The 24,484-nt window shown below is 46.2% G+C and overlaps 1 protein-coding gene and 3 long non-coding RNA genes across 10 annotated transcripts in view; 3 read left to right on the forward strand and 1 right to left on the reverse strand.

Annotated features, from left to right (window-relative positions):
* The window catches only part of LOC114679448 (uncharacterized), a 42,451-nt gene extending 26,047 nt beyond the window's left edge, over positions 1-16,404 (reverse strand). For 5 of the 7 annotated variants that reach the window (XM_077939846.1, XM_077939845.1, XM_077939844.1 and 2 more), the window contains exons 1-4: positions 16,362-16,404; positions 5,210-5,326; positions 3,588-3,699; positions 524-615 (exon numbers count right to left, since the gene is read on the reverse strand). In XM_077939846.1, coding sequence (XP_077795972.1) covers positions 524-615; positions 3,588-3,699; positions 5,210-5,326; positions 16,362-16,385 — 345 coding nt within the window. In that variant the 5' untranslated portion in view covers positions 16,386-16,404. Of the gene's footprint in view, positions 1-523; positions 616-2,416; positions 2,501-3,587; positions 3,700-4,321; positions 4,361-5,209; positions 5,327-16,361 lie in introns of all 7 variants that reach the window. The other 2 variants (XM_077939843.1, XM_077939849.1) reach the window with 2 other exon arrangements.
* LOC144329987 (uncharacterized) lies at positions 602-16,404 on the forward strand. The gene is made up of 2 exons (XR_013395763.1): positions 602-1,858; positions 15,495-16,404. It is a non-coding gene; the product is annotated as an uncharacterized LOC144329987 (long non-coding RNA).
* On the forward strand, positions 1,997-5,328 carry LOC144329982 (uncharacterized). Its single transcript, XR_013395757.1, has 2 exons — positions 1,997-3,106; positions 3,147-5,328. It is a non-coding gene; the product is annotated as an uncharacterized LOC144329982 (long non-coding RNA).
* A 39-nt stretch (positions 16,405-16,443) lies between the features above and the next one.
* On the forward strand, positions 16,444-17,157 carry LOC114675421 (uncharacterized). Its single transcript, XR_003726441.2, has 2 exons — positions 16,444-16,794; positions 16,876-17,157. It is a non-coding gene; the product is annotated as an uncharacterized LOC114675421 (long non-coding RNA).
* Positions 17,158-24,484: the final 7,327 nt, after the last annotated feature.

Here is a 24,484-nt window from a genome sequence, read left to right on the forward strand (position 1 = left end):
GCACCAGCTCTGGCCAGGTCTTCAAGCAAGGGACCTGGAGATGTTCTTTTCCAATTTCTGGACTGGGAAATAGAGGCAAATTCTGGGTACTAGAGTCAGAACTAAGACGAGGCTGAATCGGGGGAGTTTGGGGTCCTGAGAGGCAGAGACCAGAAACCTTCTAGAGCGTGTGGGGAGCTGGGTGTGTGTTCCGGCCAGTTGCTTTTCCCTCTGCCTCAATGTTCCAGGTACCCTTGGAGGGGCTGAGATCCTGGGGATGTCTGGAACCTGGCTGCATGGACTGGCCACCCTGATGCCCTACTTGTAGGGACATTCACAGAACAAACGGGGCAGGGAGGTGGAGCGCAGCCCCTTCCCTTGGGACCTCAGAGAGTGCACCTCTTGGTCAGAGGTGAAATGGTGTCTGACCACTGGCTCCTGGAAGGGGTAAGAAATCAGAAGGTGGGGAAACCAAGAGCATAAGGGAGTCTGGGAGGGACCACAGAGGAAGGTGGCAAAGGAGGTGTAGGGGGAGTCAGCTCACCATGGCCTCCCGGCTCTCCAGGTCCTCCAGGATGCTTGACATGGGCTGAGGCACCTCCTCCTCCTCAGTGTCCAGATGTCCTCCTTCATCTCCTGTGGGGAGGTGGCCAGAGGGGTCCTCAGACAACCCAACTAGGGAGGTACTGTGGGCCCACCTCTCCCCACCCTCACTGTGTAACCCTGACCCAGCCCTTCCCCAGAGGGGAATGAGCTGCTGTTCTTTATTTTTCCTTTTAAGCACCAAGATCTTGCTATATTTCCCAGGCACAGTCCTGCTACCACTTGGTGTGGGAGTTCTGACCTGTTCCCTTTCTGATCTGGGCCAGTCCACCCATCCTTAGGCAACCTGGTGGCCCCTCAATCCCAGGAGGTCACCATATTCATGCCAAGCTTAGTGCAGACACCCGGTCGGCATAATGACCAGCTGTTCTAAAGGTCTCTTCCAGCTTCTCAATCCTATGCTGCTGACAGTACCCCCTTCCTCCTGGGGCTGTCTCCTTTTTCTCTGAGTGGTCTCCTGTACCTTCTCCAGGGAGAGCCATGAGGCTCAACTGGGTCTCTAGCTGCTATTTCTGTTGGCTGGGAGCTTCTAGGCGCTCCTAAGGGGACGGGAAAGAGAGTGAGAAGGCACGGAAGATGCCAGGTCGTCCCTCTTGGGGCTCTGTCCTCAGCAAGTCCCTCCCCTGGGTCTCCTGCAGTTTTGGCAGGCCATCTTAGCCACCGGTTTTCCCCAAGCTTCCTGCTGCTGCAGCAGGTCCACGAGCTGGGTCTGCAGTAACTGCCTGTGCAGCGCCTCCTTCTCAGAGGTCAGCGGCTGATAGGTGGCCACGTACTGCTGCAGGTGACCCAGGTACTAGTCTCGCCGCTGCTCCACCACCAGGAAGACCCTGGGCATGAGGGCACGTGGTGACTCGCTTCCAGATTCTGGGCCCATTAATAGGGTAGCGAGAGCACTGTGGGGCTCTGTCATCTGCCCAGGTCCCTGGCCCCTTGCTCCAGGCCATAGAGAATTCCTCCCTTGCCTAGAACCCCATATTTCCTTCCCCAGCCTAAAATCTCACCTCCTTCCTACCATTTAAACTGTAGGCCACAGACTGGTGGAAAACCAGAGGGAGCCAACCACCATCTGCTAAGTGTGCTACAAGCCTAATGCTTTCCATGTATTCTCTCATTTAATCCACAGCACCTCTGCAAGCAAAATGCTAACTTGCTTTTGAAGTTAACGAAACAGAGACTTAGAGATGCAAAGTAGTTGAATGGTGACCAGTGGAACCCAGGCCGGAATCCAGTTTGAATCTCAGGAGGCTTTTTTGTTTTGTTTTGTTTTGAGACAAGAGTGTCACTCTGTGGCCCAGGCTGGAGTGCAGTGGTACAATCTCAGCTCACTGCAACCTCCACCTCCCAGGCTCAAGCGATTCTCGTGCCTCAGCCTCCTGAGTAGCTGTGATTAAAGGCATGTGCCACCATGCCTGGCTAATTTTTTTCTTTTTTTTTTTTTGGTAATTTTAGTGGAGATGAGATTTCATGATGTTGGCCAGGCTGGTCTCAAACTCCTGACCTCAAGGGATTCTCCTGCCTCAGCCTCCCAAAGTGCTGGGATTATAGGCGTGAGCCACCAGCCCCGGTATAAGGAGCCTCTTATACCACTGTCTCTTCCCCTCTGATTGGGAGGCTCCATGCCTCTAGCTGGGAGTATAATGTCCAGACATGGGAGGAACCCAGGGCTACCCACCTCTAAAAGTCAGAGGGCAGGAAGCAAGAAACAGTCACAGGACTGCCCTGAAGGGTGCTGGCATCGCCTGCCCCCAGGCTGGAGCTGCCTTTGGCCTCACACCTCCCTTCCCCAGAGGCTGGTGCCCGCCTCCCAGCCCTTCTTGGATGGGGCAGAGGTTACCATCTCCTTCACCTCGCTCAGCTTCTTCTCCTGCAGCTCCTTTACTTGCTGCTCCAACTGCGGTGCGCTCTTGTTCTCACTGTTCTGGACAAAGAGAAGCAATCAGCAGCTACCCACTGCAGCTGGAGACCCCAGAACTTGATGTCTGCCTCCCATGTCACAGGGAAGGGTGGAGGCAGGTTAGAAAAATCATCCCCTCTCTCTCATAGTCATCAGAGCAGGGCTCTGGCTCACAGGTTCCTTTAGAAGTACCATTTCATGTGAGGGCTACATATGCCCATTTTACAGGTGGGGAAACAAAGGCATGGAGGGCCAGGGAGGAGGGCAGGCTCCCGTGGTGGGGCAACCCACCAGCTCCTGGAAGTTGTACTGTGCCTCACCCAGCTGCTCGCCAAGCTCGTGGTTCTGGGAGAGCGCGTGGCTGATGGTGGTGCAGTCATTCTGCATGGTATGCATGTGTGTCTCTGCCTGCTCGTCCCAGAGCTTGGCTTTCTGCTCCAGTTCCAGCAGCCTCTTCTCGTGCTCCCTCAGCCTCTCCTCCTGCTCCCACAGCCTCTCCTCCTGTTTCCTCAGCCTCTCCTCCTGCTCCAGCAGCCTCTCCTTCTCCAGCAGCCTCTCCTTCTCCAGCAGCCTCTACCTCCTGCTTTCTCAGCCTTTCTCCCTGTTCCCGCAGCCCCTCCTGCTCCAGCAGTCTCTCCTCCTGCTCCGAAAGCCTCTCCTGCTCCCACAGCCTCTCCTCCCACTCCTGCAGCCTCTCCTGTTCCAGGACTGTGTTGAACAGTTCCTTTAAAAACTAGACCCCAGGTATGGAAATGACTTGATCTTTACTGACCGAGTTGTATACTGAGCCTACCCCTTGCCCTTTTAAGGGGCACTGTGTGGAATGGCCTGGGCTCCCCACATCGAAACTTCTCATCTTCACCATCCAGTCCTCGAGCTGCTGTGTGGCCTCCGAGCTCTGCGTCCAGTGCTCGCTCCCCACGGTGCCCCCAACTCACCCACAGCAGCTGACTCACCCCAGGCTGCCTCTAACAACCATACACAAAAGCAGCGAGAAATGAGCATGCTGCCTTCTGGGCAGGACACTGCATCCTGCAGAAGGGACCTTCAGGCTCACTCCTGCATCTGGGAAGCCAGGCTGCCAGGGGACGGGGCAGCTCATTGGACTCACCCTGTCCTCTTCCTGCTGCTGCATGGAGACAGCAGAGGGAGCCTGCTCCAACTCTCCAATACGCTGCAAGGAATATTGCAAGTGGCTGGTCAGATCCTTGGATTCTCCTGTACTGAAAGAGGTTGAGATGGGGCCCAATGGACTCCCCCTAAAGACCTGTCAAAGTGCTAGGTTGAAGGATAACAGGGTGCCAGATTCCCACCCTCGAAGGGAGTGGCGGCACGTTTAGTATGGTAAACTGTGGTCTTCAAGTCTGCCTTTTCCAACATGAGGATGTTGATTGTCTGGAATTGAACCTTTGGGAGAAAAGCCAAGCAAGCACTGAAAGAGAAGGAAAGAAACATTCTTGGGAGGACAGGAGAAAACACACCTTCCACTCACCCCTAACTGCTCTGTTTGTGCTTTGTGTATTTCCATAGTTTGCTTTCTTTTCCTATAGGAAGAGGAAGACAGAGCCCTTACCCGAAGGAGACAGAGATGGCACAGCAAGAGACATGCCACCAGCATGCCACCAATGCCCCAGGACAGGCCTACCCATGGGACCAGGTTACCGGGGGATAACCTGGAAGGATGGGGTAGAATCTGAGGGGTGAGCCTTCTTCCCCAGGCTGGGAGTGGGCGACATGAGACTGGCACCTCTACATTTGAGTGCCTCCCAAACGCAGCAGTCATGAATTCCCCCCAAACCCAGCATTTATATCGTGAACAAAAAAAAAAAAAAAAAAAAAAGTTACTTCTTCCAGCTGATGTTCCACTTGTTTCTTCTGTTGTTTCTGTGGGGAGAGTCAAATTCAGGTGACTGACGGGGCTCTATTCCCCAGACCAGGATGTGGTAGGCGGGGGCCAGGAATGGATTTTAAAGGCAAAGTTCTCAGGCCAAGTGGCAACACGAACTGGTCAACTCTCCTCAAGCTCCCAAAGACAGAGGATTTGGGTCTTTGTTGGTTTTCGCCAATAGCCACAGAACTCAAAATCTGAATCTGGATTCTCTCGAAAGGACAGTAACATAAACCTCTAGAGATGGAGTCTGAGAAAGGCCCACCCTTCTGCCAGCTTGTGATTTAGAAAGGTGTGTTCATTCAACAAACATTTACTGAGCACATACAAGCCAGGTACGGTTCTTCACAGCAGAGATACAGGACAGAAAAGGACAGGCGAGAGTCCTTGGCCCTGAGGTTTCCATTCTAGGGTCCCAAATCTCCTACTCTCAGAGCTAACAGAGACCTTTGATACTCTCTACCTCCTCTGGAAACATGAGCCCAAGGAGGAGAGGTGGCTTGTCCAGACTCAAGGGCAAATTAGAGACTGAGTCAGGGCAGAAATATGGGGCCCCTGACAACCAGTCAGACTAGTGCTTCCCTGAGAGGTGACAACCCCAGGGTGTGTGTGGCAAGGACTGGAGCAGGGGTGTCTGAAGAAGAGAGAGTTGGCAAAGAAGGGAGTGACAGAAGAGCCATGCTGCATCCTCCTTGCTCTGGGGTCCCCCAGGTGAGGCCTGGCTGCTTCAGCTCCCCATCTGCCCATTGGACCAGGGGCCCTCAGCCCCTTTCTTCAGAGCCCCAAGGGGAAACTAAGGCCCAAGATTGGCAGCGTGGAATCAGGAGACCCCACTGGACTCTTACCAATGATTCTACGTTTTCATTGAGTTGATTGATTGTTGCGGAGCTTGAGTCCAGGGCTACTTCCAGTTCTTGGTACCAGCTCTGAGGCGCATGCAGAGAGGAGGAGTTGGAGGAGGACTGCGGGGAGAGGTAGAGAGAACAATCATTAGGGCTGGGGTGTATGTGGACTGTCTCAGTTGGCAGAGGGGCACCCAGCTCCCGCTGTGAGAGGAGGTTGGAGGGCTGGCCTTCAGGGTCACTGCACCCTGGCCCAGGGCCTCTTACCTCCTGATCCTTCAGGGTAGCAGATGATGCAGGGGTAATAAAAATGAGAAATTCAAAGAAACAAAAACTTACATGGGAAACATCTCTATACGGATATAGAGAAAGTATAAAAACAGCAAGAGACCATGCACGGTGGCTCACACATGTAATCCCAGCACTTTGGGAGGCTGAGGTGGGTGGATCACTTGAGATCAGGAGTTCAAGACCAGTCTGTCCAACATGGTGAAACTGCGTCTCTACTAAAACTACAAAGATTAGCTGGGCGTGGTGGCAGGTGCCTGTAATCCCAGCTACTCAGGAGGCTAACGCAAGAGAATCGCTTGAACCCGGGAGGCAGAGGTTGCATTGAGCCAGGATTGCACCACACCACTGCACTCCAGTCTGGGTGACAGAGTGAGACTCCGTCTCAAAAACAAAACAAAACAAAAGCCCCAAATCCAACATGCCTGCTCTGTACTAAGCCAGAGGAGGGATAACCAGAACCGCACTAGAACACAGAATAGGGGCATGGCCTCAATGCTCCCAAGCCCACTGGTTGATGAGAAAGATGAAAGGGAAAGGAGGTGTGGCCAGGCAGCAGCATGTCCAGAGGACCTGTGGCATCACAAGGAAAGCTGCCCATGCAACCGCTGGCCCCTCCCTTCTCCCAGAGTGGGAGGGGCCGGCTTTCGCTGGGTGTCTGCTTAGCTTTCTGCGAGACTATTCACACTGGTGGTCAGAGTTCCTTTCCAAGAAGACCTGAGAGGCCACTTTTCTGTCTCCTGCCCTGGACCCTCCTGTGCCACTGAACTCTCTTTCCTGAGGGTCTCAGACCCCAGGGTTCAGGAGGTGGGTGAGGAGTGGACTTCACAGTTTCTTTCCTGACTCCTCACAGCCCTGCCCCAGACTTCCCCTTCCCAGAAATCACCCCCAAGGACCCCTACACAGTGCTCCCCACAACCTCCCTCTCAGAACACCCCCTTCCTAGAGGGTCCCTACCCTGATCCTGGGGACATATCTGCCCCCTTTCCAGTTGGATCCAGTCCCAGGCACTCCTACTTCCCAGCTGCTCTTCCTCCTGCACCCACACAATACCCCTTTCTCTCAGAGTGGGCCATGGGTCTAATCAGCCTTTCCCCTCGGATTCCTCTCCTTGACTGAACCAGGACTTACACAAAGTTGCCACGGGGCCTTCTGATCCCCTGCAAATATGTCTTTCCCGCCCCCCATCCCCACCCCCCCACCGCCCAGTCCCCATGCCCGACCCTCCCTCCGTGTGAGTCATTGCCTCTCCTGGCCCTCCTCTCCATCCCAACAGCAGCTGATCCCCACTCTTCCAGGTCTTCTCCCAGCTGACTGAGGACCTCCAGGTCATTTCTCAATCCCTCCCCTTCCTTTCCTCCTGCCCCCCAGTCTTCAAATAAGTGCTGTCCTGTCCTGTCCTGTCCTGTCCTAGGCCAACTCCTCTCCCTCCCCATCCTGTCTCCTGCCTCTACAGATGCCTTTCACTCCAGTCCAGCACTAGCCATCTCTCCTGCTCACTGGTTTCACCCCTTACTCAGCCCTACCTTTAAACAAACCCACAGCTCCCCAGTCAGGAAAATGCTTGGTGTTTACCCTGGCCACTTCTTTAGCTGCTAATAGTCTCTCCTCTTCTTTTGCAAGCCACCCCCAAAACTCAGCCTCCACCTTCTCTCATCCCCCAGATGGAGTTGCCACTACCACTACCTCCACTCTCAAGTTACATTGTGAAAGACTTGGTATTTGTTCATTAATTTAGCAACTGCTAAACCTGGGATGCAGGTTTGTGCCAGATGGCCCCTGCCCTCCAGGAGGCTCAGGCAAAAAGCCAGTTGCAGGACAAGTATGCACATGGTTCTGAGAGGGGGAGCCCAGGCTTGGGCTTGCAAAGAAGCCTCCCCAGAGATGGCAAGGTCAGAGGCAAGGCCAGAAGGGCAAGCCACAGTGAGCCCAGATGATGATGACAGGGAGGCAACCAGTTTGCCAAAAGCATTCGGCTGATTTTGCTTCGCTCTGAGAATGAGTTGGTATCTGCTAACTTTGACCATGGGTGGCTGACTGCAGATCATGCCTTTCTCATTCATGCTAATTCATTCCTTCCCTTTTATTTCTTTTTTTGGAGACAGGGTCTCACTCTGCCACCCAGGCTGGAGTGCAATGGCACAAACTGGGTTCACGGCAACCTCTGCCTCCCAGGTTCAAGCCATCCTCCCACCGCAGCCTCCCCAGTAGCTGGGACCACAGGTGTGCGCCACCACACCTGGCTAATTTTTTCATAAAATTACCCTTGTACAGACGGGGTTTCGCTGTGTTGCCCAGGCCGGTCTCGAACTCGTGAGCTCAAAGCAATCTGCCTGCCTCAGCCTCCGAAACTGCTGGGATTACAAGCATAAGCCACTGTGTCCGGCCTGGAAAAAAAAAAATCCACTTCTAATCTAGCAAATTTTGTGTTCTTGTTTACTATTTTGGCATTAATAACACCAAGTGACTTACATTCTCCTCATGAGCTGTATGCTAGGAATAAAAGCTTGCCACGGTGGAATTATCTAAACTAGAAGAAATCAATACCAGGGATCCCAACAAAAATCACCACAAGGGGCCACATATTCATTTCATTTGATAGATTTCTGGAAAAAAATGTTTGCCATAGCAAAGTGGAGAGAGGGGAGCCAAGCAGCAAAATACATCTGTAGTGAGGTAGAGAAAACAGTATCCACTAGAAATCTTTTCAGGAAGGTGCCATTTTGGGTTGGAGAAACTCCTTGAAAGTTAATTTGGGAGAGAAGGAGAGTCCTTGAGGGACCAGGGTAAAGTCAGAACATTTCCTGGGAGAAAGGGGAACATTTCTCTGGCTAATAAGGGCACAGTGCTGGACAGGGTGAAGAAGAAAAAGTCAGTCAAGAGTGGTACATTTCAGAACATGAAAGGCCTCACACTGCATAAAATGGACTACACCTTAAGACTTCCAATTTTCAGTAAGACTCTTAGGCCCATATAAAATTCAGGGGCCTGTGGATTTTTTGGTGTGGACACCACTGAAGAGAAGATTGTATGTCTAAATTGGAAGGGCGAGACTTCAGTATAAATTGGGAATTTAGAGTATAGCAAATTAGTCAGACATTAGATAATAAGTAAGCAAAGTTTATGAACAGTTCACCAAGAAATACAAATGGCTCTTTAACATATGAAAATATAACTGTGCAAGGAAAAAAAACATGCAAATTAGTTTCCAAGAGATACTTTCCATTTCTTGCATTGGCAAAGAACAAAAATTTCACTGACGTAATTGTGAGGACAAATGCATTCACTAGTGGGAATTGGTAAAACTTCCATTGAGAGCACTTTGGCAGTAACTATCAAAATTAAAAATGCACATAATCTTTAACTTAATTATTTCAATTCTAGTAATTTATTCTATAGGCATAAACATGGGAAATCACTTTACATACAAAGATATTCAATGCAGCATTATTTGTAATAACCAATGCCTAAAACCAACCTAGAGAGAGGTTAAATAAAAGTCCATACTATATGGTGCATGAAAAAGAAAGAGGTAACTATTTACATATTAATATAGAATAATTGCCAAGATACATTATTAACAGATAAAGTTCAGAAAATGCATATAGTATCTGTATTAATGAAAGGCAAAAATAAAGAGGAATAATATATACATAATTGCTTGTATACCTAGAAAATATTTCGGGAAGGATATTCAAAATGCTAAAAGTGGTTCTAAAGAGGAGAACTGGGTAGCAGGGGGACAGGGAAGAGAAGACTTTTTACTCTATACCTTTAATACACTTTGAATTTTGTACTATATGGATGTATTACCTACTCCAATAATAGAGACTGAGGAAATGAAAAGGACAACATATCAAGAATTGTGATAAATGCTAAGAAGGAGAAATATAGAACAGTTAGAACAAACAAAGGGGAATCTAGACTTGTTTGGACAGGGAAATTTTTCCTGGGTAAGAGATGTTTAAAATGAGACCTAAAGGGTAAAGCATTAGCTTAGGGAAAGGGGATGAAGAGGTGTGCAGGCCAGGAAAGAATTCTAAGGCAAAGGAAGAACTTGTGCAAAAGGCCCTGAGGATGGAAGAAACTCAGCCAGTTTGCAGCACAGAATGAAGACCAGTGTGAAAAGAGAAAAAGGTAACAGGGTTGGTTGCAATAGGAGAAGAGGTAGAGTGCAGATCCACAAAGGCCAAATGAGGAATTTTATTGTAATAAAATTATTGGGAAGGCACTAGAGAAGTTTGAGCAAGGAATGGCATGGTCAGAATGAACACTTTATAAACTCATGTTAGCTCATGAGTAGAGACTGAATTGGGAGGGGGACAAAAATTGATAATCTAATGTAAACTAAAGGATACTGCAAACGAGACGATGAAACGCTTCACTTGGACTAGTGTAATGGCAAAGGAGATGGAGAAAAAGTAAATGGATTCTCAAGTTTAGAGGTGGGAAAACCTCCAATACACAGAATTGGATATGGGGGAATGAGGGAAAGGCAAATGGATGTTAAAGGAAGATTGCCACGTTTCTAACTTTGAAAGCTGCTGGATGAGTGGTACAGCCAATTGCTGAAATGGGAAGACTCGAGGACAAAGATGTTTGTAGAAAGCTCATGAGGCTGTTTCCCAATATGTAAAATCCCCCTGAAAGGGGTCCTGTGAGGAGCAAATGACATTCTTTATTCAGTAACTAGAAGCCATTGCTATAATGTTTCAAAATCTCTCCTTTGACCCCAGATCTTGTGAGGAAGATAGAGCACTTTCTGTACAAGGGCCTTTTTAATAAGAAAGGACATTGGTTTCTCAAATTGCAATAACTAAACTTAAGGTGTTGTAATTATATACATAATTAGAAAAATCTCTTTTTAAAAAACATAATAAGTTGGATACTGTGGTTCACACCTGTAATCCCAACACTTTGGGAGGCTGAGGCAGGAGGAGTTGAGCCCAGGAGTTCAATACCAGGAGTTCAATACCAGCCTCGGCAACATAGTGAGACCCGTCTCTACAAAAAATTTTAAAATGAGCCAGGCATGGTGGCATGTGCTTGTAGTCCTAGCTACTTGGGAGACTGAGGAGAGAGGATCTCCTGAGCCCAGGAGTTCAAGGTTACAGTGAGCTATGATTGCACTCCTGAACTCCAGCCTGTGTGACAGAGTGAGATCCACTGTAAAACAAACAAACAAACAAAAAGTATCTTCACAGGAAAATCCCAGAAATCACATAAAACATGTTTCTTGTGTCACAGATGGATCTTTATTTCCCTTAGCAAATCTCCTCAAATGTGACCCTGCTCATCAACATCGTTCAAATCATAGAGCTGTGCTGGGCATACAAAAAAAAAAAAAAAAATGGCATTTATCTATTTTTATGATAGAGGCTGAGGACATAGAAGAGGAATCAGGCATCGGTAACTTTTCAGCATCCCCAATATATGCATAAATAAGGAGCTACAGTTGAGTTTTTACATTTTTAATGTTTTATCATTTGTACTGACAAGGTCCGTAGCCAGCTTTGTTCTGATGCCACCTGCTGGGCAAGTCTGTAGCACCTTATGCCTCTTTGGAAGTGTCCAGTCCTCCCGAACCCTATACCACAAACTCTTGAGAGTTCAGCCAACACTTTGGGAAATATCACTTCAAAATAATATGAAGCTTCAGTGGACTTCATGAAGCATTTTCAGTATGCCCATTCTTGATACTACAGATATACTCAATAGCAATCAATGGTGAATGTGGGCAAAGGCATAATACTGCATTGTTTGTGAGAAAAAATACTGGGAACATGGAAATGTCCATAACCAGCAACTGTTTAAATAAACTAAGATACATCTATACTAAGACATACTATGCAGCCTCTAAAAGTCCTCAGGTTGTTAAAATAAGTTACATGAAAGAAGTGTAGAAAATATAGTATGCTTCCATTCAGGTTTTAAAAAACAATAAGGGGAGGCCAGGTGCAGTAGCTCATGCCAGAACTGTGGGAAGCCAAGGTAGGAGGCCAGGAGTTTGAGACCAGTCTAGGCAACACAGTGAGACCCCCGTCTCTACAAAAAATAAAACAATAAGGGAAAAGATATTGACACATTTTAGAAATACAATTTGGAAAAGAAAACACAACAAACTGCTAAGATATTTGTCTCTGTGGAGGGAGTAGAGGCACTAGGGGAGTTAAGATGGGAAGGTGTTGCTTTTCTTTATGATTCTACAAAATTTATAGGTACTTTTAATTTTAAAAACAGTTAATGAGGCCAGGCATGATGGCTCACACCTGTAATCCCAGCACTTTGGGAGGCTGAGGTGGCTGGATCAACTGAGGTCCGGAGTTTGAGACCAGCCTGGCCAACATGGTGAAACCCTGTCTCTACTAAAAATACAAAAATTAGCTGGATGTGGTGGCGGGTGCCTGTAATCCCAGCTACTCGGGAGGCTGAGGCACGAGAATCACTTGAAGCCAAGAGGCAGAGGTTACAATGAGCCTAGATTGTGCCACTGCACTCCAGCCTGGGCAACAGGGCCAGAATCTGTCTCAAAAAAGGAAAAAAATACTAGCTAATGAAATATGCAAATAAAACCATTGTTTAAACTTCCATTCCTAACCGGGTGTGGTGGCTCATGCCTTTAATCCCAGCACTTTGGAAAACCAAGGCAGGAGGATCACAGGCAACAAAGCGAGACCCCAACCCTACCAAAAAAAAAAAAAAAAAATTAGCCAGGCATGGTGGCACATGCCTGTGGTCCCAGCTACTCAAGAGGCTGAGGCAGGAGGATCACTTGAGCCCAGAAGGTCAAGCCAGCAGTGAGCTATGATCATGTCATGGCACTCCAGCCAGGGTGGAGTGAGACCTGTTTCAAAAAAAAAATTTTTTTTTTTTTTTTTTTTTGAGAGGGAGTCTTGCTCTGTCACCCAGGTTGGAGTGCAGTGGCACAATCTCAGCTCACTGCAACCTCCGCCTCCCAGGTTCAAGCGATTCTCCTGACTCAGCCTCACAAGTAGCTGGGATTACAGGTACCCACCACCACACCCAGCTAATTTTAGTATTTTTAATAGAGTTGGGGTTTCACTATGTTGGCCAGGCTGGTCTCAAACTCCTGATCTCAGGTGATCCACCTGCCTTGGCCTCCCAAAGTGCTGGGATTACAGGCGTGAGACACTACGCCCGACCTAAAAAATTTTTTTATTAAAAAAATTAACTATTTCTGAAATTCACTACTGAGATGAAGAAAGTCACAAGGGAATATACCTCCCACTCTAGCAAACAGCAACAAAAGGCCAGATTAGCTAGAAAATAAAAAATATGTTTAACTCCTCAGAAAACTAAGGACAGAAAGAAATCTAAGTTGGGTGCAGTGGTTTATGCCTGTAACCCCTGGACTTGGGGCACCGAGGCAGGCAGATCGCTTGAGCTCAGAAGTTGGCGATCAGCCTGGGCAACATGGCAAAACCCTGTCTCGACAAAAAATACAAAAATTAGCCGAGTGTGGTGGTACACGCCTGTAGTCCCAGCTGCTCAGGAGGCTGAGGTGGGAGGATCCATTGAGCCAGGCAGGCAGAGGTTGTAGTGAGCTGAGATCACTACAGGCTGTACTCCAAGCTGGGTAAGAGTGAGACCGTGTCTCAGAACAAAAACAAAAACCAAAGAAACCTAAATGATACAAACTCCAGAAAGTGCCAACTCCTTCATAGGAGAGAACAGACCCCCTAGCTGTTGTTCTTCCTAGTTCAACTACGGTAGGAAGAGGAATACTATAGGGGGAGAAAAGAGAAACATGTTGAAATTTAACAAAATTTTCACAACCCCTTGGAGGCTGGTTTGCCATTAGAACCTAGAGGACCCAAATCCACAGAGGAAGGCTTCCCACCAATCTTACCCCTTAGATGATAACCAGGTACAGGAGGGTGTAGTACACTAAAATTGTGGATAACAGAAGGAAAGCTGTGAGAGCTTGACTTCTCCCAAGGGCAAAATACCCTTTAAAGATGAAAGGGGAGGCAGGATGGTTGTGAAATCCAACAGAGGCACTCTTGGAGGCTAACTGGGGTCAGAAATGCTAAGAAACCCATCCCTAGGCATTGTGGACATTCCTCTACAAAAGGGCAGGGCACGCGTGAGAGCTGAGAAAAATATCCTCCTGTCCCCAGCTCACTGATAAAAAAAAGTCCTGGCAGCAAGGTTGTAAAGCAGGGAAAGATCTCCCACCTTGATAAAAGCTGGTGGCTTAGCTATGAAGCAAAGTAAGATCTCTGGAATCTTGCCAATGCCCAAAACTCAGATCCTGGTGATATGAGAGTTCTGATTCTACCTTCATTCAAAATATTTGAAGCTAGAGGTAAACTGAATCAAACTAAACTAAAACTGCAATGAAGCCCCAATCGAGAATTCATATACATCACATTGAGCCACCATTCAAGTGGCCTGAAAAAAAATACAAAGGGCATGCCCTGTTTTGGAAGTAAATATTTGCTTCAATTTCTCTTTTTTTTTTTCACCATAAAACGTCCATCATCCAATCAAATATACAAGTCGTGTAAAAGCAAGAAAATAAGATTCACGGTAAGGGAGAGAAAGGGCCCAACAGAAGCAGAACTAGAAAAGACCCAGATGTTGAATTATTAGTTTGGATCTTTAAAATAACTGATACAAGGAAAAAAAACCAATAAAATAACTGATTAAAATGCTAAAAAGTAGAGTGGAAAATGTGGAAAACATGCATGAAGAAATAGGAAATTTCAGCAGAAAATGGTAATTATACAAATATAATGAAATGCTAGAAATAAAAATATTAGAAAAAAATTAAAAATAATTCAGTGCAACTATGTATTCATCAATAACTAAAACCAAAAAAATTTTAAATGGAGAATTCAATTAACAAGTTTAACAGGTTAACATTGGAAAGCATCAAAAAACTTAAAGATGGTTAAATGGAAAGTATCCAAACTGAAAACAAAAAGAAAACAGGGCAGGGGAAAAATTATCTGAGATCTGTAGGTTTATATCAAATCATCTAATATACATGTAACTAGAATCTCCAAAGAGGAGAAGCAAGAAAGTATGAGACGAGAGAAAAATGTAAACAGATAATGGCCAAGAAAGAACCAGTATTAATGAAAGACATCAACACAGATCCAAGAAGTTCAGTAAACTCTATACAAAGAAAAACATACCTAGACATATCCTAGTCAATCTGCTGAAAAGTAAATATAATGCACAGATGCAGCCATTGAGAACAACCACACATTATGGAAAGGGAAATAAAAATTAAAATGATGAATGACTTCTCACCAGAAACAAATGAGGCCTGAGTACAATAAAATAACTTCTTTAAAGTACTGAAAGAATAAATAAAAGGTCAACATAGAATCCTATATCCAACTAAAATACCCCTTAGAAATAAAAGGAAGGACATTGTCTAATAGACAAAAGCTGAGAGAACTCATCTCTAATAAAAACTGCAACAGGGCCAGGCACAATGGCTCACACCTGTAATCCCAGCACTTTGGGAGGCCAAGGTGGGCAGATCACCTGAGGTCAGGAGTTCAAGACCAGCCTGGCCAATATGGTGAAACCCTGTTTCTACTAAATATATAAAAGTTAGCTGGGCTTGGTGACATGTGCCTATAATCCCACCTACTTGGGAGGCTGAGGCAAGAGAATCGCTTAAACTTGGGAGGCAGAGGTTGCAGATCGCACCACTGCACCCTAGCCTGGGCGACAGAGCAAGACTCAGTCTCAAAAAAACAAAAACAAAGACAAAAAACCAGAAAAAACAAAAAACACTGCAATAGGCTGGGCACTGTGTCTCATGCCTGTAATGCCAACACTTTGGGAGGGCAAGGCAGGAGGATCAAATGTTTCGGCCGGGCGTGGTGGCAGGCGCCTGTATTCTCAGCTAATCGGGAGACGGAGGTTGCAGTGAGCCCAGATAGCGCCATTGCACTCCAGCCTGGGACCACAACAGCGACACTCCGTCTCAAAAAAAAAAAAAAAAGTTTGTCTTCAGAGTTTTCTAATTAGACTAGAATAATATGACAACTCTGCAAATGAGAGTAGAAAACAAACAAAAGGCCCTCTAGCAATAACACTAACCTTGCTGCTTAGCCAAAACTAAGTTGTAAAACAGTCAAAGGCTGCTATCGTACTGTTTTCCAAGGCGTTTTTCGAAAGACAATAAATTCCGAATACCTAAAATCATTCTAACAAATGCACAGAACAGGCTTTCAAACCCAACACTAAAGCAAGGTAAACAAATCCTCATACTTGGCACTTCACCGAAATTAGATCCAATTATGGATATATGCCTCAAAAAAACAGCGACTAGCTCATCCTGAATTCATCGGGTTCCTCTCTATTAGCAGTTCTGTGGAGTTAACGCCCAACTCAGCCTTCAGCTGAATTCCAAAACCGTACTTTCCTAAACTTAATCACCACAGAAAAAACATAGCCCTGCTCCACTGGCAGGAGGCAGTGACGCTGCAAGCTTCCAGGCTGTCGTTCATGTTACATTCCCAATTCACGGGATTAACAGAAACTGTCTACACAACTGCTAGTTATTACCTTCCAAACCCCCGAAAGAAAAAAAAAGATGGGACTAGGGTAAGAGCCATTACAGGTGAGAAGTCTCCCTTCTCCGTCCAGGGCACCCCAAGAGGGACCACAGTCCTAGAACAGGACCTGTGCTGCTAAGTATCCAGACTTGCCCCAGGCGACCAGTTCCCGGGACAGTAGGAAGGGAACCGTGTCGTCCCGCCCACCTTGAGCCGCTCGGCACCCCGCTCCGCCTCTCTCCAGGAACCGCTGCATGGGACAGAGGCCACCCGCCAGCCTGCCTTGCCCTGGCCGGGCAACTAAAGAGAATCTCGGCGCTCACCATCGCAACTCTCTCCTCAGCCATCTTGGCTCAGCCCACCACTGCGCGACCGGAAGTCGGCGGTTTCCCAGACAAGGAGGCAAGCGGAAGTTGTAGGACTGTGGAGGACGCTGAGGAGCCGGGGAAGGAAGTAAATAGCCGAGTGACCTAAGGAATCGGGGGAGAGTTAGGGTCTGCTCCACAGAAGGCTTACCTCTGAAAGAGTAGGGGAGGGAATGCGCAGGCACTCGCTGCCTTTATCCCGAGAAGCCCCTAACCCCTCTCGTCGTGGTCTGTACATGGTGTGTACCTCCGGCCGCGCTGGCTGGATAGGCCAGCCACCTGGGATGTCAGCCTGTTTCTCCCGCCACCTGGCCGTGCCCTGACTCTAATCTGCATTTAATTCAGTCCTCCTTCCGGGACCCTCGGGCGGAGAATCTCATTCTTGCCTTTGGTACGAAACTCCCCGTTTCTTGGCTATCCCTATGGAATTGAGGTACTCACCTTATCAGCTTCCCACTCTTGTTTACTCCAGAATTTGCAAACACGCTCCCGGTGGGCTCCGTTTGAGCAGCAGTCTTTTGATCGGAAATATTTAAAAGTTAGGAGATTTCGCAAGAAATCGGCCATGGGATAAAGAGACGACAGTCGGCCTGCGTTTCTGCAAGACAGTGAAATCGATCTGAATGGCGGCTGCGACTGTAAATAAACATTTCTTGGCCTTTTTACCACAGTCTTCCCTTCCTAGCATACTTCAGGCGTTTTCCAGTGCCTGTCTGGCCCCAGGTGCGGTGAATTAAATGTTTAGTGTTTCTAAACCAGGGAAACGTGTGGGCTTTGGAATCAAACATGAGTTCTGGATTTGATTACTGCATGACCTAAGCCCGTCGTTTCTTTGAGCCTCATTTATTAAAGTGCCGGGAGCTGTGTGATGAACAAAACAGAGGATCGCTGCACCTGAGCACTGACTTTAGTCCCAATTCATACTTTTAAGTCTCGCTCTTGTAATGTAGACATAAAATCTGCGTCTCCCAATTCGTGAATTGGGACAGCATTTAAGACAAGTTTCTCCAGGCCTTTAAGAGAAGGAGAGCCCCACTGACTAATAATTACAGTTAGGTAGTGAAACAAGTACGGTAATCTATCCAAACACAAGGGGAAAAGACAGCAATAAAATGACAGTTCTTCTAAGTATTTCAGTAACACTCTCTTAATCTTTATAACAATCCCATGAGACTCTTAGTCGCCCACTTTTTTCATATAAATACTCTGCTTTTCATTTATTTAAAAAATTTTTTTTGCAGTTTGGCCAGCATGGCGAAACCCTGTCTCTACTAAAAATACAAAAAATTAGTCGGGCATGGTAGTGGGCACCTGTAATCGCAGCTACTCGGGAGGAGGCTGAGTCAGGAGAATCACTTGAACCCAGGAGGCAGAGGTTGCAGTGAGCCGAGATCGCACTACAGCTCTCCAACCTGAGCTATAGAAGGAGACTACGTCTAAAAAAAAAAAAAAAAAAAAAAAAAAAATTGCTGGGCTCAGTGGCTCACGCCTGTAATGCCAGGACTTTGTGAGGCTGAGGTGAGCATATCACCTGAGGTCAGGAGTTCGAGACCAGCCTGGCCAACATGGTGTAACCCCGTCTGTACTAAAAATACAAAAACTTAGACGCGCGTGGTGGCTGGCTCCTGTAATCCCAGCTACTCGGGAGGCTGAGGCAGGAGAAGTGCTTGAATCCAAGAGGCAGAGGTTGCAGTGAGCCGAGATCGTGCCATTGTACTCCAGCCTGGGCAACAAGAGAAAAACTCTGTCTCAAAAAATTTTTTTCAGAGACAGAGGTCTCACTATGATGTCCAGACTGGACTTGAACTCCTAGGCTCAAGCAATCCTCCTGAGGCAGGAAAATAGGGTCTGGAGGCAGGGAACATAAGGCTGATTCACACTGCAGCTGTAACAGGAAATATTCTGTCCATAGGGCATAGGTCGTAAATGTCTTTGTAACTTTACTTCATCTTCTCCATTTACATAAGGCATACCCGAAGTAACCATGGAATCCTCTGGGGGTATTTAAACTCCCCAAAATTCTGTGACAGAGCCCTTGAACTTCTAAGCTCAGGCCCACTGCCACACTGCGGAGTGTACTTTCATGTTTAATAAATTCCTTTGTCCCTTCCTTGCTTTGTGCATTTTCTCCAATTCTTTTGTCAAGACACCAATAATCTGGACACTCTCCACCTTTAACACTTCCACCTCATCCTCTCAAGGAGCTAGGATTACAGGCACCAGTCACCATGCCTGCTGCTAAATTCTCCACTTTTCAGAGATTAAACACCTTGCCTAAGTGAGCCGAGATCTTGCCACTGCACTCCAGCCTGGGAGACAGAGCAAGACTCCGTCTCTAAATAAATAAATAAATAAATATTCATTTCTAATCCCCAGTGCTTAGTTTTTTTGTTTTTGGGACAGGATCTTGCTCTGTTGCCCAAGTTCAGTGGGACAATCACAGCTCACTGCAGTCTCCACCTCCCAGGCTCAAGTGATCCTCCCACCTCAGCCTCCCAAGTAGCTGGGACTACAACTTCATGCCACCACACCCAGCTAATTTTTGTATCTTTTGTACAGATAGGGTTTCATCTTGTTACCTAGGCTAGTCTCAAGCTCCTAAGCTCAAGCAATCCAGCCACCTTGGCATCCCAAAGTGCTGGAATTACAGGCGTGAGCCACCCTGCCCAACCCACAGTGCTTAGTTTCATGCAGTTTTTCAGTATTGCAGTCCTCTTCATGGGTGGGGTTACTATGCAACACTGACAGTCTAGGAAGAAATCATTCCCAAGGAATCAAAAAAATGAAATAAAAAGAGGAATTGAATCTAATGTCTTCTACCCTATTCTTTTTATCTTCTACCCTATTCTTTTTACACAGTCTTTTTGCCACTTTCAAAAGACTGATTCTCAATCTGACATGTCACTCCCTGTTCTCTTCAGTTACCCGTTAGTTCTACCAATTTGGGGAATTCCCAGCACTCCTCTACAGAGAATACACAACATCTAGAACAAAATTTTCCAAAGGCCTCTTCACTAAAGTGTAAGAAACTACTTTCACCTTTTCCTTCAAAGATGCAACCATTTAATTCAGGGCCTAAATATCCAAGGTCCCTTTAACCAGCAGATCCAAAACCATTCTAGAGAAACTCCTCTATTATTTCCACAAAACGAGAACTAGAAAGTAGAAGCCATTATGTCTCTTTTTTCAGAGCAAAGAACTACAGACTCAGGCCTAGTCCATTTGCATGACTGTCTGGGGGTTCCTGCTGCAGTCAGGAGGACCAGGGGGCAGTTTAGTCATCGATGAATAGCAAATAGACTGCAGCATTCTCCTTATAAAGGATTTACCTCTCAATTCCAAACCTTTCCTCAAGGGATTCACTGAAAAGCCAGTAAACGGTGAAACTTAAGTGGAGAATGGATTACAAAGGCTAACTGGTATCTGTAGATGGCTATATGAACATGTAACTTGCAAATACAGAAGAATACATAATACATGTTGTCTAGACATCTGGATGAAGTTTCCATTTTGTTTCATTTTATCTCATTTTGAGACAGAGTCTGGCTCTATCACCCAGGCTGGAGTGCAGTGGTGCGATCTCGGCTCACTGCAACCTCCGGGTTTAAGTGATTCTCATACCTCGGCCTCCAGAGTAGCTGGGATTACAAGTGCCAGCCGCCATGCCTGGCTAATTGTTCTGTCTTTAGTAGAGACAGGATTTCACCATGTTGGCCAGGTTGGTCTCAAACTCCTGACCTCAAGTGATCTGCCTGCCTTGGCCTCCCAAAATGCCAGGATTATAGACGTGAGCCACCATGCCCAGTGTGGATGAAGTTTTAATAAGACATAATAATGTCCTTTATATCAGAGGTGTGGAAGAAGAGGAAGAGGATAGGGAAATGAGAGAAGAGCATCTTTCCTGGGGGATTTTTAAAATATATATTTCTACACAATAAAGATTTGTTTTTCAAATAAATAAATTACTTTATAGCACCCTTATATACTGTCAGTTCAATAAGTTGTTAACATCTTTTGGAAGGCATCTGGCATTATAAATCCTTAAAAATGTGCATACCCTTTGATCAGTTCTATTTCTGAAATTATATGCTAAGGAAGCAATCAAGAAAACAAAGATTTATAAAAAGAGTATTTACTACACATTTATTTTGGATAATTAAAAATAATACTTTAAAACTGGAAAAAAAAGCTGGGCCCAGTGACTCGCGTCTATAATCCCAAGGCCCAGTGACTTACGTCTATAATCAAGGTGGCGCCACTACACTCCTGCCTGGGCAACAGAGGGAAACTCTGTCTCAATAATAATAATAATTAATAATAATAACAATTTTAAAGGAGGCCAAGCGCGGTGGCTCATCCCTGTAATCCCAGCACTTTAGGAGGCCGAGGCAGATGGATGGATCTCTTGAGGTCCAGAGTTTGAGACCAGCCTGGCCAACATAGCAAAACCTCATCTCTACTAAAAATACAAAAATTGGCCAGGCGCGGTGGCAGGTGCCTGTAATCCCAGCTACTCAGGAGACTGAGGCAGGAGACTCACTTGAACCCGGGAGGTGGAGGTTGCAGCGAGACGAGATTGTGCCACTGCACTCTAGCCTGGGTGACAGAGCAAGACTCTGTCTCAAAAAGAAAAAAAAAACCATTTTGGTTCAATGTAACACAGGAAAACAAGATTTTCTATTCACTGGGGAGAATGTTTTACTTGGAGAAAAAAGTTCACATTTGTTTAGCTTATATGCTCCCTCTGGATAATAAGGAGTCACTGAGGGTTTTTAGGAAAGGAACAAATATCATAAAACCTAAGTTTTAATTATGTTTAGCTGTGCGGTCATCTTGTGGAATCTAATACTCACTGAAGAAAGCAAGATGTGGCCACCTCCATGGATCCTACCATGCCTACAAGAGAGTTCTGACTCTAAGCCTCCAAAGGAGGAAGACCAATACTGGATTTTCTGGAAAAGCAGCCTCTTATTTATTCTCCTGAGCTATAGAATTTATAAGCAGCCATATACTGGAAATTATACCTGAAGGCCAGTCACAGGGAAGAAGAGCTAAGAAGTCTACACTTCTGCTTGGAGGGTACAGGGCCACTGAGACTACTGGTCCACACTCCCTGGCAACTTCTCCTTTTCAGAAGAATGCTGTCTGTGTGGTTTAGGTGTATCTCCCCCTGAGCATCAACAGCAGAAGCTAAGTACTATCAAAGTCACATAAACAAGGCAGTAACAAGTGAACCAGACAGGCACCCCCACCTCAGACAGTCCCTTAGCTATTCCCATCCTGTCAGTCCACAGTGTGACTCAAGTTGTACATCGCTGTCTCTCACTATCTCAGGTCTCAGTCCTCAATATAGCACTTTTTTTTTTTTTTTGAGACAGAGTTTCACTCTGTCATCCGGGCTGGAGTGCACGATCTCACTGCAGCCTCCACCACCTGAGTTCAAGTGAGTCTCGTGCCTCAGGCTCACCCTCCTGAGTAGCTGGAATTACAGGCACCCGCAACCACACCCAGCTAAGTTTTCGTATTTTTAGTAGAGATGGGTTTTCACCATGTTTGCCTGCCTGATCTTGAACTCCTGAGCTCAGGTGATCTGCCCGCCTCAGCCTACCCTTCCTGCTGGAATTACAGGCGTGAGCCACCGTGCCCAGCCCTGCATCTTTATATCTTGTGTGCATCCGGGTATCTCCTTTTTTTTTGACCTCATTTGTCATAGTGCACATCAGATTATATTTATTGATTGGTAAATACATAGACGAATTAGTACATGAAAAAATAAATGATGATACATACACAGATATTAGATTGAATGAAAAGTTATGAAAGATAAATTTTTTTAATGTTCAGTTTATTCATGATCTCATTTTTCCTTCGAGTTTTAATAGCAGAACTTTTCTAAGAGGCATATATGTATGCTGATGTGTGATATGTGTAGGATATCTGTTGAGATGAGAAGTCAGAATAACTTTCAATCCATAAAGCTTACTGTACACAAGAACTTAAGTGTGTTATTTTTAAAGGTAAATCAGCTTCTAACTTCTTTGTTTAACCATTTCTAACTTCTTTATTTTGTTTCACCACGTTTCCTCTAGCTACTGAGGTCAAACCTGAATTAGGCTGTAGACTCCCCCGGCTGGGTAAGAATGGGAAGAAGAGCAGAAAACCTAAACTTTGGTTGATGGACTATTTTGCCCAGGCAAAAGCAGGGAATCTATGAGGCATATGAAGACATTCGCCGGGAGAACTCTGTTGGCACTTTCCACTGTTCCATGTAAGTAGGAAAGGTGTGGGCCAGTAGCTGCTTACCCGGATGCTTCTGGCGGGCTCTGGCAACAGCTCCTTCCACCCTTCACTTGCTTAACAGAGACCCTTCCTTGTGTTAGCCAACATCACTCCCACGTAAATGATGGTTTCTCGCATGCAGAAGGAGGTGCTTTCTGCCTTGGTGCTTCTTACCAACATCCTATGCTCTGAAATTTCTGAAGGTCTTTGGTACCAACAGGATAACCCTGTTGGACATGTTTTTTGATATTTTCCCAAAATGCAAGTGTTTTTTTAAAAGGTAGGCTCAAAATAGTCTACTCCCTATTCCTGTTCTCAGCGTGAGCGCTGGTCTGTTCATTTGGGCAGTTTCTCCCCATAGCATTTATGGTATAACATTACATCCTGAGGAGGGGTATCTGGTGCATTTAAAATAATCCATAGTTAGTAAGAGAGAAGAGTTGCCTCTTAGGAATTTAACCTCTTGAGATTTTCATTCTACCCAAATTCCATCACAAAACCATCTGGCTAGTTTATAACTCTGGCTCATAATTACTTAATAACTATATCTTTCCCTCCCTTCCTTCTTTCCTCTTCCTCCCTCCCTCTTTCCTTCTTCTTTCTCCCTCTCTCTCTTTTTTTTTTTTTTTTTTTTTTGAGATGGAGTTTTGCTCTTGTTGCCCAGGCTGGAATGCAATGGCATAATCTCAGCTCACTGCAACCTCTGCCTCCTTGGTTCAAATGATTCTCCTGCCTCAGCCTCCCTAGTAGCTGGGACTATAGGCGTGTGCCACCACGCCCGGTTAATTTTCTGTATTTTTAGTAAAGACGAGGTTTCACCGTGTTAGCGAGGCTGCTCTCAAACTCCTGATCTTAGGTGATCTGCCCTCCTCGGCCTCCCAAAGTGCTGGGATTACAGGCATGAGCCACTGAGCCCGGCTCCCCTCTTTCTTTCCTTCTCTTTTCTTTTTCTTTTTTTCTCTTCCTTTCTTTCTTTTCTTTTTCTTTCTTTTCTTTCTGTTTTTGAGACAGAGTCTCTTGCTCTGTCACCCAGGCTGAAATGCAGTGGCACAATCATGGCTCATTGCAGCCTCAAATTCCTAGGCTCAAGAGAGCCTCCTACCTCAGCCTCCTGAGTAGCTGGGACTACAGGCATGCACCACCATGCTCAGCTAATTTTTTATTTTTTGTAGAGATGGAGTTTTGCCATACTGCCCAGGCTGGTCTCAAACTCCGAGGCTCAAGTGATCCTCCTGCCTTGACCTCCCCAAGTGTTAAGATTACAGGCGCAAACCACTGCACCTGGTTAGATTATTTCTCTTACCATGTTGCTCTAATTTCTCTATGTTTTAATTGATTGCCCCCAGGAACCTCTTTCTCTCCAACTAGTGAGCTCCGTCTGTTGAAAATTACAGAAACTAGGGCTAGGCGCAATGGCTCACACCTCTAATCCCAGCACTTTGGGAGCACAAGGTAGGAGGACCACTTGAGTCCAGGAGTTTGAGACCAGATGGGGAACATATCCAGACCCCATCTCTACAAAATGAAAATACAAAAAAAATTAGCCAGGCATGGTGGCACACTCCTGCAGTCTTAGCTACGTGGGAGGCTAGGGCAGCAGGATCACTTGAGCCTGGGACGTCAAGACCACTGTGAGTTTTGATCATGCCACAAAACTCCAGCCTGGGTGACGAGTGAGAATCTTCTAAAAAAAAAAAAAAAATTTGGGGAAGCTGTCCTAGCGGGTCCCAGGTTCATATTCCAACTTTACCAAAAATTCCCTCTGTGAGTGACACAAGTTATTTCCCTTCTCAGCACTTCGG

This window comes from Macaca mulatta, chromosome 7 (genome assembly GCF_049350105.2).
Source record: "Macaca mulatta isolate MMU2019108-1 chromosome 7, T2T-MMU8v2.0, whole genome shotgun sequence".
NCBI lineage: Eukaryota > Metazoa > Chordata > Mammalia > Primates > Cercopithecidae > Macaca > Macaca mulatta.